The sequence below is a fragment of the Tupaia chinensis genome, unplaced genomic scaffold, assembly GCF_000334495.1.
Source record: "Tupaia chinensis unplaced genomic scaffold, TupChi_1.0 Scaffold000032_1, whole genome shotgun sequence".
Taxonomy (NCBI): Eukaryota; Metazoa; Chordata; class Mammalia; order Scandentia; family Tupaiidae; genus Tupaia; species Tupaia belangeri.
The window spans coordinates 36,691-54,181 of NW_006159462.1; the positions used below are offsets into that span (position 1 = coordinate 36,691).

Sequence of the window (17,491 nt, forward strand, 5' to 3'; positions counted from 1 at the left end):
AATATTCCCTCCAACTATTCTCTACAGTAAATTTTTTTGAGAAGTTTTCGCTATAGGGCGCGTGCGCTCGCCAGACAGACAGAGAGACATAGAGACAGAAAGCGAGAAATCACCCCCCAGGGAGGATGGTCACGCCACAATCCCTTCTCCTCCATTCTCCTCTCAGGATCATGGGCACGCACGCACATGCGCCCAGCGTGAGTTCTAAGCCACCAGGTCCAGGATGCGAACCGCAGTCGTCTACGTGGGAGTCCACCAACATAGCCATTACGCTAACTGCTGGTTCCCTCTACAGTAAGTTTTAAATGAACTCTAATATCTCCTGATATGAAATGCTTGGAAAAAACCTTCATGACCTCATTATATACTGTGACTCAAATTAAAGTTATATCAAGAGGTCACACATTTTTGTATATAAAAACATACAAAAATACTCATGACTTCTCCAATGACCTAATAGTTAGTACAGTCCAATATAGATTAAAGCAAAGTCTACAGTAATTAAGAACCACCATTTAACACCTATCGAAGGAAACAACTTTTGTTTTTACTATCTTCCTTTAATTGTCCAATTTGGCCAAAGTTAAAACTTCATAAATAGCATCTAAAAGTGGATTACCACAACCTAAGTTCCATGGCATTCATGATTAAGGGCTCCATCCTCAATATTATGGAAATTCCTGGCTTCAGTAGGTAATTAGAAAATGTTTTTCAATGATAGTTTTGGTTATGTTCTGCTCAGTCTTTATTTCAACAGCTTCCCAATTACAGTTTGTCTTTACCTTTGAAGGAACAAACACAGAGTCCTATAATGGCCCTTTCAGCACATACAGACTTTGCAGAAGATATTAACCACAAGCAATATTCTCTAGGAACGGACGGATACCATTTCTCCAATGGCATCCTTCTCTGAGTACTTTCATTTGAGCCATTCACTCAGGAAATACAACACAAAGGAGCTCAGAAAATAAGGAGAGTGCGTAATTATCTCTCACACAGTACAAGACCCTACATGAACCTCCTCAGTTAAATTTCTGGGAATTATTCTGTCAGTCCAGGGGTGCTCAGATAATTTGTTCAGATAGGACTGACACTCTCGAGATAGAACTATTTACCTTCTAAGCAACACGACACTAACATAAACCCAACATCATTTCGAGTCCTAAAAGCAACATATTCCGCATTTATGAAAATAAGCCTATTTATGTTGTCATTCTGAAACTGTTCTACCTTTTTTGAGAGAGAGAGATTTTTGTTTTAGAGAATGTGCTCTTCTTGCCAGGGGAGAGAGACTGAGACAGTGAGAAAGAAAGTGAGAAATTACTCCCCAGGAGGGATGAACATGCCATAATCCCTTATCCTTCTTTCTCCTCCTGAGATCTTGAGGACACACATGCGCCAGGAGTGAATTTCAAGCCACTGGGTCTGTATTTGTATCACCATCAGCAATGTGGGTGTCCAGCAACACAATCACTATGTCATCTGCTACCCCACCCAACATTGGCCCACTTTTAATGAAGATCTCTAGAGTAAAGTTATTGTAACTGTGCAAATCACAATACAAAAGGCACTCCTGCTAACGTCCTCAGAATTTCCTTTGCTATAGAGTTTAGCAACCTCCTCTCAGGTCTCCTAGTGTCTAGATACATACTAACCAACTTTCCTTCTAAAATGTTACACATATGTGATGCCACTGAGGTTCTTCTTTTGTTGCAGACCTTATTTTCTGCTGTAAAAGCAGAAAGCAAAAGAGTTCTTGTGAGATAGCATAGAAAAACAATACAGAGATACAAACCCTTGCAGAGTCTATTAATTACAACACACACATTTATGTACTCATACATATTTTCATGTATTTAAATATTTAAAATACTCAGGAAAAAGCCTTACTTGTACAGTTAGGCAAAGCTCCAGACCATGTTCCATTGGCTGTGCACTGTCTGACTGAAGGTCCAGAAAGGATATATCCCTCCGAGCAGGAATAAATGACTGAACTAGAAAACGCTGTGCCATCAATTCGAAAGACTTTCCCATTGGCTGTTGTTCCTGGGTTGCCACACTGCACAGCTGTAAAACAAAATGTTTAACACTGTATATAAAAATAATGTAACTAGAAAGACGTTCACAAAAATGACTAAGTGATCCTTTAATATTATCCAAAGAAGAAAAAAAATCTTTTCAAATGAGCTGTGAACTATCTTTTATAAGTAGTTGGAATTTAAGATTAACTTAAGGTATTAGCTTAACTACTGAGATGCAACTCATATAATATATTTATGTGACTTTCACTAGCAGGTTTGGTAAAAAACTCAAAAGTAAATGATTTTTTGAAGAATACTGCTTTGTAATATCACAAAATCTTTTAGAGGATTGAAAGAATCCTGCCTAAAAAGTAACACTTGCAAAATTGTAAGATGTAAAACAATAAATACAATAGAGATTTTATTATGTTTATACTTCTAAGAGGGTAAATATAAAAAATACAGCTTGAATATTAGAAGTATTCATGCATAGCTTTATTTCTATAGGTACATAACTGATTTGTATTATATTTTATAATCTCTAAATGTTTGTCAAGGAGTAACACCCTCCACCACTCCCCCCAAAAAATGAATAAAAATCAAGAAAATAAACTCTAGTCACAGTTTTAATTAAGTTTTTAACATATTGTAAAGAGGAGTCACAAACATAGTTGCCTTTTTATGATTAACTACAATGTTTTATGTTTAATTATTTGCCATCAATGCTTAAAATGAATTCTTAAGATATCTTAAAAACAATCCTACATCAAATGTAATAGAAATTTTTATTGTAACATAAAGCATTTTATTACTTCAGTCAAATTTCTATACAATAAGAAATCAACTTCTTTAGTCACAGTGGTTTCAAGATATGACCAAATCATACCTTCACTCCTGTTTTCCTTTTTTAAAAATTTCCCTGCATTGAATAAGCAAGTTTCCCTTGCATTATTTAAAGTAAATACAAGTGAAATTAATTTAAAAATAAATAAGTGCATCATCTAGACCAATGAAGTGAAGTGTAGTGAAGTTGAAAGCTTGGTGGACACAGGAAGAGAAGCAGCAACTACTTTGCTTCTGTATTAATGGTATTTAGAGAAAGGAGGATCTGCTTTATCCTTCACACAATGGATAAGCATTTTTCTTGTAAATTATTAAAGCAATATAATGAAACAAAAATATCTGGAATAAAGAGAATAAAATGTATTATATATTTTGTGTAGTTTCTTTCACACTTTCTCAAAAATGCAAATATATCATTTCTCATTGTTTAACAGAATAAATAATGTTTGATTTATGTTTAGACTAAATTGTGTATGATATACAGTTTTTCATATTGTTTCACAGCCTGTAATTTATTGATGATTAACTGAAGTTATATAAACATACAATTCCATACAGACTATTTTTCCTACTATAAGACTGTTTTCAATTATTACTAGCTATAAAATTGGAAATTAAACATTTCAAAATTTTGTGACTTAATATTTTTATTTTCTTTAGAAAAAGGCAGCAGAAGTACAGATTTGTTTTATGACTTCATGCATTTTTATCAAATTGCTCTGAAAATAACAATAAAAAGTCATCTTGAAAGGTCTTGGGACCAGCAGATGGAGTGAGGGTTATGTCACTGGACTCTCACACAGTCAACTGCTGATCTAGTCCTAAACCCAGCTGCTTAAATCTCACGCAAGGCCCATGTGCATGTGCATCCAAAATTCCAAGGGGAGAATGGAGAAGGGACTTTGGTGTGGCCATCCCCCTGGGGGGAGTGATTTCTCACTTTCTGTCTCTTTCTGTCTTTCCAGGAAGTGCACATGTCCTATAGCAAAAATCTCTTTATGAACAAGGAAATGTCTTAAAGTTCTTTATCTTTTTTTTTGCACAAACACCAGAATTTCATATCACTATTATAAAAATAGGTGAAAATTATGTCTTGATATTTAATCTAAATTTTTAAATCATGGGTTGTGTTGCATTTTTTTTCTACAGGTTGCAATGTCTCTTTCTCTTCTGTAATTTCTGTTCATATTGTTTGCCTAGTCATCTATTAAAATATGTTAATCAATGTCATTGATACAAGCATCATTTATGAAAAAAAATAATTCTGCTATACTTGCTACAACTCATAGTTTTCTTTTTATCCATTATGTGTATGATGACTAAATAATAACAGCATCAGTTTGCATTTCATCCATAAAATATTTTATAGGTAGAGAACAAAGGATTGACTTAGATGTTTCCAATGTAGTATTACATGGCATAATATTACGCATATAATATTATGATGCTTACAACATCATTAGCCTTTACCTTGGAAAATGAGTTTGAGAAATAAAATGAATTCTTTAATTTGACTTACAGTATTTCACGCAGCAACTATGTTCTCCAACTTCAATTCCTGTATCAACTGAATTGCAACTCTCACTTAAGATTTCAAAATGTGTCCAGTTAAATAAAAGGTAACTATCAGGGCCAGCGGGTGATGTGGTGGTTAAGGCGCTGGACTTCCACATGTGCTGGACTCCCACATGCTGACTGCAATTCAAGTCCTGGACTTGGTAGCTTTCTTTCCCACTTTCCCTTTCTTTCTCTCTCTCTCTCTCTCTTTGTCTCTCTCTGGTAGAATTAAAAACAAGTAATAGTAAAAATTAAATTACGTAAAAGTAATTCTTTAAAAAATAATAAAAAGGTAACTATCTTTCTGAAAATACAAATACCAGTTATAAATATAATTAAAATATATATTTATTATTTTCTATTTTATATGTTTAATCACTATACTGACTGTATAGTGGAAATTGATAGGTTGGAGGACATAAAAGTATAATTAAAATATTTCTAAATACCAATATGTTAGTTGAAACATCAAGTAAGCTTTATAAATACCTTTGGAAGTTTATCACAAAGAGAGTAACTTAAATTGGGACCAATATATGGAGTAATGGTTACATTGCTGGACTTCCACATGGCTGACAGCGATTCGAGTCCTAGACCCAGCAGCTTGAAACTCATGCTGGACACGTGTGCATGCATGCCCAAAAAATTGTGAGAGGAGAATGGAGGAGAAGTGACTGAAGCTTGGCCATCCCTCCTGGGCTTGGGGGTAGGGTGATTTTTTGCTTTCTGTCTTTCTGTCTCTTCAGCGAGCACACATGCTCTATCGCAAAAAATTTTCTTAAAAAATAAGAGAAAAACAAATTATAAGAATAATTTTCCAGCAATGTTCCATTTTTATACAGTTTTGTGAAGATTTAATTAAGTTACCTCTGTGTCATTTGTCAAAATTAACAATTTTACTTAAACACACTACTTTTATGAATTCTAGTAACTACCAATCTTAACTTAGTCATCTTTCAATAGTCTTCAATTTCTCTGAAACTGGAAGCTAAAACATGTTCATGTAAGACCCTATTTTTTGCTAGTGTCCACATTATAAGTAAAAAGGAAAAAATAAACATTTTTAAACTATTTTTTTAATTTTTTCAATCTACATGTTTGCTGTATTATAAACAATTTGTAAATATAATCAAGATTTTTTAAAAACAATTACTATTCGTCATAGTTCCTCTATAGGATTAGGTCAGTAAAACTGGAAAAGTACTATATCTACTCTGTGGATGTGGATAGATGAAATCGGTGAAAATAATTTCTCTAGTAGTACCAAATTACATTTGGACATACATTAAATTCTAAAAGGCTCAATATATTTCATTTCTGTTTAAGATTACCTTTGCATTCTGGCTGCCTTCCAGTCCAACTGCCATTGGCTAAACATGTTCTTTCTTCTGAACCATGAAGGATATAACCAATATCACAGGCAAAACGTACAGTGCTCTTCGTTCTGAAATCACTCTCCTGTCTAGAACCATGACCAGGAGTACCCGGATCCCCACAAGTACCAGTAGCATCACCTGCAAAGTAGGACAGTTCAAGTTAACTTAGTTCAATAAGTTCATGATTTAGGCTAACATTCTGGTAGGCATTTGTTTTTATGCATGTGTGTCTTAATATGATAAGGTGGCAGAGTGAAATTATAATTCATTTCCTTTCTGACTCCAGTCATATGGAGGAAAGTCTAAATGAAAAAAGGTAATACTTCCAGAATATAATATATTCCATGAGTGATATTTGAAACCATTAATTATATTGAGGACATTTCATCAGTATTTCAGAACCTGGTTACCTAGCTAATGGAAAATTTATAACTGACAGCACTACAGGCTCAGATGACAATAGCCTTATAAAACTAAAGTTAAAAAACTGGTTTTAGAAATACAGATTTGTCTTTCTCTGAATTTTCTAATTACTGATAATCTTTCTGTTGTTAATGTAGAACTGTGGTATCTTAGGACATATTGTAAATATCACAATATAATTCTTCCAAAAGCCTAAAATTTCTCTAATTTTCTCTATCTATGACTGTTGACCAAAGATAAACAGACTATATATTTCTCATATAAAAAAACCCTGAAAATAGGTGCCAGCAGATGGTGTGTGGTTAAAGAAGCTCGACTCCCATATGGCCAACCAAGGTTCTAGTCCCAGAACAGGTGGCTTGCTTTCTCACTTTCTCTCTGTCATTCTTCCCTCTCTGATTAATTAAAAACAAATAAATAAACAAATATAGTGATATAAAAATAATCCTAAAAAAATCCTGAAATAAATTATAATAACCATAAATTTAAAACTCTCACTTAGTTCCCAATAAGTATTTGTTCATGAGCATGTGTTCATCTTTTGATTTTAGTGTTAAAGATTTACTCAGTCATTACTCAGTCTTGTCACTTATCAAATGTTAATAATATTGTTTCTGGGAAAAATTATATTTTGTTATTTGCTAAAATAGCTACACTAGCTTGAACAGTTTCACCATTTTAATGAACAAAAGCATTTGCCACAATGTAGCATCCTAAAACACCATAATCCTTTACTTTAGATACAATACAATTCAAAACAAATATCTATAATTTCTCTTCTATAAGACCATGTTAATTTGCACCCAGAATTTATATTATCTTCTTAGTATTCCAATGAAAGCATGAGCAATGTTTCTGCCCTTTGCAGTTTTCAAAAAGAAGAATTTATTACTCTATTTTTATGTTGTTTTGTGTGTTTATATAGATATGCATATACATATATGTATATTCCTGATAATAATAATAATAATGTAATTCCCAACACATATTGTCCAATTTTCAAGTGATACCTGAACAATGAGGTTGTGATCCACTCCAATGGCCACTTAATTGGCAAGTTCTTGACGACTGGCCTAGAAGGGAACGTTTTCCTGTGCAGGAATAGTGAACAGTAGACCCGAAAGTATACTTCTCTCCAGACAGGACTGCATTAGGAGGAACGCCAGGGTGTCCACAGTCAATCACTACAATACATAATTATTGAATATAAAATTTTTTTATATCTCCTATCGAACAACCTGCATAAGATTGTTTATAAAATAATCAGAAGTATAATTTATGCTCAAATATATAAAATCTCCAGAAATAAACATATATCTTTGTGAAAACTTTTTAAAATAAAAAGGCGTCTTCAGTAATAGGTGCTATTTTGTTAACCCACTCCCCCTCACAATGAGTTTAGCAGGAACATTATTTAGTAAGTATAAACATGATTAAGTTATTGTGATATGTCTGGATGTGTGAGGGTGTTAAGTGTGTGTCCATATGCATATTCGAAGTATGTATGTGCCTTGAAAAAGCTGTCAAGTTAGGGAGAGGAGTAATATGGATTGCCTACATAAGGATGTAGGGTACTGTGTAGAATACAAATTGAGGCTATACAGAAATTAGAAGAGGAAAGTACTGAGGGTAATAGAGATGGACTGAAGATGAATCTATGATTCACAATCTAATTTATATTCTAGAATTTTACATTCTAGGCCATCAGTGAATAAATTATGCTGTATAAAAAATAGACAGTGGCTTGTCAACCAAAACACCACTAGGTGTAGGGGAATTAAAAGTCTATATAATACAGAATAAAGATTATTCTTTATAGAGAATATTCTTTATAATCTAGAGGTAGCTTGGGAATTTAATATGTACCCACTGTTACTTGTGCTTAGAGTGCCATGTATCTCTATGGTATCAAAGAGCCATAGACACATATATTTAATAAAATATTCCAGTACCTAACACAATACCAACGAGTGCTATGGCAAATGTAAAGTCAAAAAATATATGAGAGTTAAGAAAATCTGAAGACTTTCTGGTTTACATGCCCTACAAAAAGTATTTTTTTTAACTCTATTGTTGTAGTTCTATAAGACCAAGTCAGCTAATTATTTAAACAATTAGACCAGTCAATTTATGAAAAAAAAAGTCAAATTTTAATCTAATGTAGGGTAATTTTAGTGAATTATTTGTATAGAATCTGAAATGTTTTAGACATTGCAAAAACTGTGTTTCTTCATTAGTACACAAAAGTTGTCACAAAAGTTTCATGAAAACCCACCTCATGACCATAAAGACATGACTCTAAATAAAACATAATCATAATATAATTTTGTAATTTAATAATTTAGTATAATCAAAAAATACTTCTCTACGTCTTTATGAAATTTTGTTTTATATCTTCTGAACTATTTTTTCACTGCACATGTAAATTACATGTAATTTTCTCAAGGAACAATTCACATTATCTACTTACTGATACATTCTGGTAAAGGCTTGTCCCACTGGCCATTCGGTTGACATATCAATACTGAAGATCCAAATAAAAAATATCCAGGATTGCAGTCATAGAATACCACAGTGCCATAAGTAAAATTTCCATGTTCTATTTTACTCTCTCTTTTAGAATTGGCTGGAATTCCAGGATCAGAACAGTTGACCACTAAATGAGCAACAAAGTTTGAAACTTATATTCTGAACAATATGCTCATATTACAGAGTTTTTCATAGAATTTTAAAAACTGTATTTTAAAGATAAATTTCACCAAATAAAGACAAAACTTTAGAGATAAAATTAATCCATGGGCTATCTAGGTAATGGATTGAAATCTGAGTCATTGGAAATATAGAAAAAGGTAACTTTAGTAAAAAAGTTCTTTAATGGGACCAGCAGGTGGCATGGTGGTTAAGTCACTAGACACTCCTACATGGCTGACCACGGTTCAAGTCCTGGACCTGGTGGCTTGCTTTCTCACATTCCCTCTCTCTCTGTCTCTCTCTGGTCAAATTAAAATAAATAAAATAAATGAATAAATAAACAAAATTACATAAATAATTCTTAAAAAAATAAAATAAAATAAAAAAGTTCTTTAAACAGCAATTTAAAAGTGTTAAAAACTGATGCTTTTAAAGCTATAGTTGAGTGATAAGAAAAAAAGTATAGATAACTGTTTTCCAAACATTATGAAATATATCATAGTTCTTTGCAAAATAAGAAACCACTAAACAATCTTCTTAGTACTGTTTTGTTTTTGTTTTTTTGGGGGGTTTTTTTTGGAGAGGTTTTTGCTATAGGGGGCATGCACTCGCCAGACAGACAGAGAGAGATATAGAGACAGAAAGTGAGAAATCACTCCCCAGGGGGGATGGTCACGCCGCAATCCCTTCTCCATTCTCCTCTCGGGATCTTGGGCACACACGCTCACGTGCCTGGCGTGACTTTTAAGCCAGTGGGTTCAGGACGTGAACCGCGGTCGACTACGTGGGAGTCCAGTGACATTGCCATTACACTAACTGCTGGTTCCCCTTAGTACTGTTTTTAACCAAAAAAAGAAAAATGTAAATGAAGTGTTAATGTGGAAATCAGTGTAATTCAGGCCCTAAATAGAGTCTTTTTCCAAAAATATGAAGAAAAATGCCAAAGGTAAGTTCCACTAATTATGAATCAAATTGAAATTTTTTGGCAGAATTTTCTTTTCTTTTCTTTTTTTTATAGAAAGGTTTTTGCTACAGGGCATGTGCTCTCACAGGAGAGACAGAGAGAAACAGACAGAAAGCGAGAAATCACCACTCCCCCAAAGGGATAGCCATGCTGCAATCCATTTTTCTCAATGATTTTCAATAAATCAGTTTACACTATAAACTACCACTACAATACTGTTTTAAAACATTTCAGTATCCGCAAAAAAGTTTTCCAGCCTATCTGCAATACCCACTCCTGGCCTCAGGCCATGAACGATCCATTTTCTGTTGATCTATTTTTAAAAAAAAAATTATTGTAATTTACATGTAATAACATATCTCTCTATAGCATACAACATTGATTTTCCAGCATGAATACCATCGATATCAGTCAAGACAAAGACATTACTGTATACATCAGCAGCAGCAAATAGCTTTACAATTTTCTGTCAATTAAACGTACTCTACTTTTTTCCCTTTCCTTGTTCCGCTCCCTCTCTCCCTCTATTACCAACCCCCATATCACTTTTATCCTCACTATCTCTAATATCTATAGTTGCCCTCCATGCTACTACACCTTACAAACTCTAAGTTTCTGCTATAGAGTGCAGATACAAATTGCAGTTTTAAATGATATCAGTGACTTGCTACATGAAGACACAAAATAGGTAAAAGATAATGAAGTTGAGCAGAAATACAGCTTTGATTTCAAAAACATAAGTTCCAAATTTAAAGTAAAGGAAAACATTGCAAGTAAGATAACAGGATTAAAGTTTTTTTGTTTTTTTAGCTGAAAACTTTGTCCTGTTCTGCCCCAGCAGAACAGAAACGTACAGTCTGCATGTATACAGACACACTATTGCCATGCCCCAAACTGGAATACAGTTAGACTTTTACCTTTGCACACAGGTGGAGGATGGCTCCATTGTCTGTTGGCCTGGCACTGTGCCTTGGTCGGCCCTTGCATAAGGTAGCCGATGTTGCAGGAGAACGTTACGACGTCATTGAAGTTGAATCCATTTCCACTTGTTCTTCCATAAATTGGACTACCAGGGTGACCACAGCTAACAGCTAATAGCATTTGGAGTGTGAGTGAAGGAGGGCACAAAATAGAAGAATATTTAGTTACCAGTTATCACATGACAATTATATTTAATCATTAAAAAAATAAAAAGACCAGTCTTTATGTGGAGATATATTTAAAGTGCTTACTAAGAAAAAAGACAAAGTAGAACGTTAAAATAGTCTAATGGAAACATATTAGTGAATAGAAAATTATTTTAAATTGTGATCATTTTATAAAAGTAGTTTAAAGAGGTTTAAAATTTCATGGTACCTATTTTATTCTTTATTTTATTCTCTATATATATTTCTTTTTTTAATTTTAGGAGAGAATACTGAAATTTAAAGAAAGCTGAGATATGAAAAAAGTCTATTTCACTAGTTAGCAGAAAAGAACAAAACAGAACCAAAATAGTTTTCTTTTTCTAGTTAACATTAAGAATTAAAGATATGTAAAGGTAATGTTTTGCATATAATTTTGAAACAGTTCTTTTAATATAATATTTTGTACAGTCAATAGACATCAGAGAAATAGAAAATAATTCATGAGGATGTATTAAAATTTCCATTAATATTTTGAGATTCCATTATTAACATTCTCCATACCAATTGATTTCATTGGTTTCTTTTCTTCACCAATATTTTACAGTTTAACACAATTTTGCTTGGAAATAATGATCCCAATTAATAAATTACTTAGGTCCTTTTAATGTTATGATCCTCCTGTAAATTTTATGTAGAACTGGTTTTCCCCTAACACTCTATTTCTAGGAACTGTTTTATTGAAACATCTCATTCTACTAATCAGAGCAACTGCAGTAATAGCACTTCATAACTGGGCACAATAAAAGATTGTAGTCACTTTTAGTGCTTTCACAATGACCCAAGAGCAATTATTTCTCAGCAGTATTGTTGATGTCAACTTACTCATTTGGAAACCTAACAGCATCTTATTCTTGTTTAAAATTATCAATAAACAAATAAGTTTTACCCCAAGGGTGAATTCTCATTTATAGCCTCAATTATTCAACATAATAGTATTAGTTATACTAGATTACAAATGAAAGGGAAAAAAAATCTAGGGCAGATTCAAGCAGGATATCACAGTTTTTAAATCATATTATCTGAACACAAAAAATAATTTTCAATTAAACTAGAATTCCTATAAATTTCTGTTGTTTGGAGTAAAATTTCACAACGGTGGAAATTATAAATATGAATCCTGTGAATTCATACTAAAAATCCCACATATTATTTCTGTAACCTACACAATACTGTGAATTCATACTAAAAATCCCACATATTAATTATGTAACCTACAAAATCTCTTTCCTTAATCCTATGATATTATAATCCCAATATATTTATAGTAATTATTTAATAAGAATTTTAGTATATGTCAAGAATTTAAGATGAAAATTGTTAGTAGAAAAAAATAATAAACACATGGAAATTTAAATTTAAAGTCCAAAACAGAACACAAGATGCTCCGAAACACTGTATTTCTGGGGATTCAAAGGATTAAGAAATGTAATTGAATTATTATTATTCAAATATATTCTTCCTTTTGTAGTCTAGTAGTCACAAGAAATGCATAGTTAACAAATTCATACCATATCTATAAAGAAGAGATCCATTAAAAAACCCCAAGCACAGCATGTGTATGGAAATAATTATAATAAAATGGTATTATTTAAAAATCCACATTATCTTTCATGTGCAAATTCATATCTAAATGAGCTTTAAAGATATCATGGGCATTTATCAAACTGATGAGATATTTTTTATTAAAACAATTCTAAATTTAATTTATAATCATACTGTTTTATATAAATTTTAGAACAGTTTTTATATTTAAACAATGGAAATAGTGCTTTAAACTCCTAAATAAATCTTAAAGTTTTTCTAAGCAACTTATGAGAAATTATGGCTACATAAACTAGGTATATGTAATCTTTAACATTTGAAAATACGATGAATTCTGAATGTAAAAGGGGTAATTACATTAATAATAAATATTTTAAACTATTCACTTTAGCTGTGAGGAATTTGAGCCCTAAGAAAATAATGAAAAATGGTTCATTAACTCACATAATGACAATAGTCACATCTGGTGATTTTTTCCACCCTATACTTCGTGGGGTTTTTTTTTGTTTTTTTTTTTTTGGTTATAGGGCACACGCGCTCACCAGAAAGGCAGAGAGAGACAGAAAGTGAGAAATCATCCCCCGAGGGTATGGTACACTGCAATCCCTTCTCCTTCATTCTCTTCTTGGATCTTGGACACGCGCCCGACGTGAATTTAAGCCACTGGGTCTGGGACTCAAACCGCAGTTAGCTACATGGGAGTCCAGCGACACAGTCATTATGCCAACTGCTGGTCCCTCCACCCTAATTCTTATTTCCACCTTTTTATCCACTTCATCAGAATATACTTTTGTTGTAATAACTACAATGCCACATTGGGAAAAGTTATACACAATATATTCCACTATCATAAAGTTTCCTGGTATTATATCGATGTTGATATTGTTCACAGAGGTCTCAAATTTAAATTCTGTAATCGAAAATGTGTTCAGAATCTAACTTCTATAAATTGAATATTTATTAATAAATGTCATATATGTATAGTAAACATAAGAGTTGAATTTGCTTTCTCCATAAAAAACCTTAAATTATAATAGATATTCTGTTAGTTTTTTATTTTTTTTTAGCTCACAGTTTTATGTGACCCTGAACATATTCCACTTTAAAGACAATTGTATAAAAGTATAAAAGAATGGATTTGGGATCTTAGTTTATATCATCACTCATACACACATACACATGTAATTATTTATCTTGCTTAAGGAAAAAAAATGATTGGTCATTCAACAAGACGGAAAGCATCTTTCTCTTTTTCCATGCTTACTTACGCACACAGGATGGAAGCTGACCCGACCAGTTGTGATCTTGTTGACATATTCTCACTGAGGAGCCAATCAATCGAAATCCAGGATTACACTGATATACAACGGTGTCTCTGTATCCATAATTATCTCCAATGACTTGACCGTTCACAATGAGTTCTGGAATTCCACAGTGACCCGCTGAAATGGGTCGAAAATACCATTTTTAATATTATGATTGTTTTATTTGTAAACTTGCATACTATACAGTATAACTTATCAGAACTAACACAAGATAAAATGGAAAACATGAGCATTAAAATACTTGAATTTTTTTGTTTTGGCTATGGAGCATGTATGCTTACTAAAGTTTGAATTTGCTTTCTCCATAAAAAACCTTAAATTATAATAGATATTCTGTTAGTTTTTTATTTTTTTTTAGCTCACAGTTTTATGTGACCCTGAACATATTCCACTTTAAAGACAATTGTATAAAAGTATAAAAGAATGGATTTGGGATCTTAGTTTATATCATCACTCATACACACATACACATGTAATTATTTATCTTGCTTAAGGAAAAAAAATGATTGGTCATTCAACAAGACGGAAAGCATCTTTCTCTTTTTCCATGCTTACTTACGCACACAGGATGGAAGCTGACCCGACCAGTTGTGATCTTGTTGACATATTCTCACTGAGGAGCCAATCAATCGAAATCCAGGATTACACTGATATACAACGGTGTCTCTGTATCCATAATTATCTCCAATGACTTGACCGTTCACAATGAGTTCTGGAATTCCACAGTGACCCGCTGAAATGGGTCGAAAATACCATTTTTAATATTATGATTGTTTTATTTGTAAACTTGCATACTATACAGTATAACTTATCAGAACTAACACAAGATAAAATGGAAAACATGAGCATTAAAATACTTGAATTTTTTTGTTTTGGCTATGGAGCATGTATGCTTACTAAAGTGAAAGAAACACAGAGAGAAAGAGAGAGAGAGAGAGAGAGAGAGAGAAGGAAAGTGTGAAATTAGCCTCCAGGGATGGCCAAGCTGTGATCGCGTCTCTAGTCTCTTGGGACTTGGGATACGCATGCACACATGCGCAGGGTGATTTTCAAGCCACTGGGTCTGAGACTTGAACTGTGTGGTCATCCACATGGTGTCTAGAGCCTTAACCTCCATACCACGAGCAGCCCCGTATTTAGATCCTTAAACAAAACTTTCCTGTATAAAACATTCAGGTCAGATACTTTTTTCTGGTAAATTCAAACATTTAAGGAAAAGAAAAAAGCAATTTCATACGAACTCTGTTAAAAATAGAATTACTATTTAACTTGATTTTTGAGGCAATCTTAGCCCCAATAATAAATAAATCCTAAAAGACACATAAAGAAAACCCATGTCTTACATGAAACAGATACAAAGTATCTTAATAAAATGTTAGAAAATCAGTCTAGCAACAAATACAAATGATAATACAGTATGTATTGAGGAAATGAAAAGTTAAAGATGGAAAATCAATCACTACAACTTATCATATTAACATAGTAAAAGAAAAAAACAAATCTACATAATTAATCCAATAGATATAAAAAAGCACTTGATAAAATTCAGCACCTATCTATGATAAAAACTAACGGCAAATTAAGAAATTCCTCATCCTGATAAAGATATCTAAAACAGCTCCAACTAATTCATATTTACTGCTGAAATAGTCAATGTGTTCTTCTTGATACAGGTAGCCACACAAGGATGTTCACTCTCACTAGTTCTATTTAGCATTGTTCTCAGGACCAGAAGATGGCACAGCATTTACAGCACTGGACTCTCACATGGCCGATGGAAGTTTGAGACCCAAACCCAGAGGCTTGAAAATCATGCCAGGCCTGTGTGCATGTGTGCCCAAGATCCCAGAAGGAGAATGGAGACAAAAGGATTGTGGTATGGCTATCCCCCATGGGGTTGGCAACATAATCCATTAAGAAAAAGAAAGCAAGCATAATGCTGGGAAACAAAAAAGCAAACCTTTCTTTGCTTAGATGACACATAAAAGGAGACTTCAAACAGTTTGCGGAAATATATAATTAAAGTATGAATACATTTTTGTTCAAAAATACAAACTCCATGCATAGTTTTTATTTTAATAATATGCATTCTCTATGAACTTTTGTAGGCCCTGCATATGAATAAAAGACTATTTTAAGATACAATTTAAAAGTAGTAAGTGAATTTAGCTAGATTGCAATTAGATGAAGTGTTTTTCCCCTTTTTGTTTCTATAATTTTTTTAATTAATTTTTTTATTTCATTCTCTTCCATACATTCAATCACATTATTATTTGTCTTACAAAATGGTCACTTCAACAGGTGAACATCTCTCCCCAGTACCTTTGATAAAACTACGAATTCTTTTTATTTGTTTATTTTAATTTTAAAAAATTACATTAAATCACTGTACATCTTTACAGCATACAGAATGGGTTTCTCAACATGACTACACTGTATATTAATCCAGTCAAATATATCACCACACACATTATTATTACCAGATAATTTTTCAGTTTTGTGTTCATTAAATGATTTTGTTATAAAAGAGTGGAGGAACATTCCATGTTCCTGGATTAGAAGAATTAACATAATCAAAATTTCAATTCTACCCAAATTGATTCATAAATTTAATTTAATCCTAATCAAATTACCAGAGACATTCTTCACAGAGTTAGGAAAAAAAATCATAAAATTTGTCTGAAATCATAAAAGGCCCTATATTGCCAAAACAATACTGTGCAAAAAGAGGGGAGTAGGAGGCATCTCACTCTCTCTCCCCAAAATATATTGCAAAGATGTGAAAGTTAAAACAGCATGGTACATACACAAAAACAGGCACAAACACCAATTGATCAGAATAGAGAACCCAAAACAAACTCCAAAACATACTGTCAACTAATTTTTGACAAACAGCACCAATTAATTCAATGGGAAAATTATTATTCCTTTTTCCTAACAGACGAGTAAATAATCATTAGCATAGTTTTTTTATTATTATTACTTAATCAAGTACTTGCTGTTATACCTTGAAATCACTTTAGAAGAAAAAAAAAGCACAAAGCATAGCAGTCTCTTAATGTTAATGGAATTATTGAAGTCTTTGTAAATTTGAAGCATGGATCATAATATTCTTCTCACAATAAAAGATGAGAAGACGTAAAGCAAGTTAATATAGTTTCTTTTACTGAACAGATTTTAATAATAAATTTAGAGATGCCTAAGATTTGCTTGTTTGGCAACTGTACTCTTAACTGCCTAATATTTGATTAAAAAAAACAAAGTTTCAATAGAAAGCAGTTTTAAACATATTGAAATATTATGAAATAAAAAGTGAAAAAGATATTTAAATATAGACATTATTCTTATACTTCAGTCATTACTTTAAGTAAATAGGTGAAAGAATTGGCTACAGTTTAGAATGAATTAACTGCTACAGTGATTAATCCAGCTGAGTATGCAGACATATAATTTTCAGCCAATTAGCTTTCACCTTTTTATTTTCACTATGCCTGGAAGAAAATGTGTCTCCCCTTAATGACATAAGATTCTCATTAGGAAGACTAGTTGATTAACTTTAAGA

At 32.5% G+C, this 17,491-nt stretch overlaps 1 protein-coding gene across 1 annotated transcript in view; it reads right to left on the reverse strand.

Annotated features, from left to right (window-relative positions):
• Positions 1 to 17,491, reverse strand: part of CSMD3 (CUB and Sushi multiple domains 3) — a gene marked incomplete at its 3' end in the record, with an annotated part of 1,277,483 nt that overhangs the window by 36,571 nt on the left and 1,223,421 nt on the right. Inside the window, exons 54-59 of the mRNA XM_027771421.1 lie at positions 14,489 to 14,662; positions 10,793 to 10,966; positions 8,691 to 8,876; positions 7,231 to 7,404; positions 5,753 to 5,935; positions 1,891 to 2,067 (exon numbers count right to left, since the gene is read on the reverse strand). Coding sequence (XP_027627222.1) covers positions 1,891 to 2,067; positions 5,753 to 5,935; positions 7,231 to 7,404; positions 8,691 to 8,876; positions 10,793 to 10,966; positions 14,489 to 14,662 — 1,068 coding nt within the window. The remainder of the gene's footprint in view (positions 1 to 1,890; positions 2,068 to 5,752; positions 5,936 to 7,230; positions 7,405 to 8,690; positions 8,877 to 10,792; positions 10,967 to 14,488; positions 14,663 to 17,491) is intronic.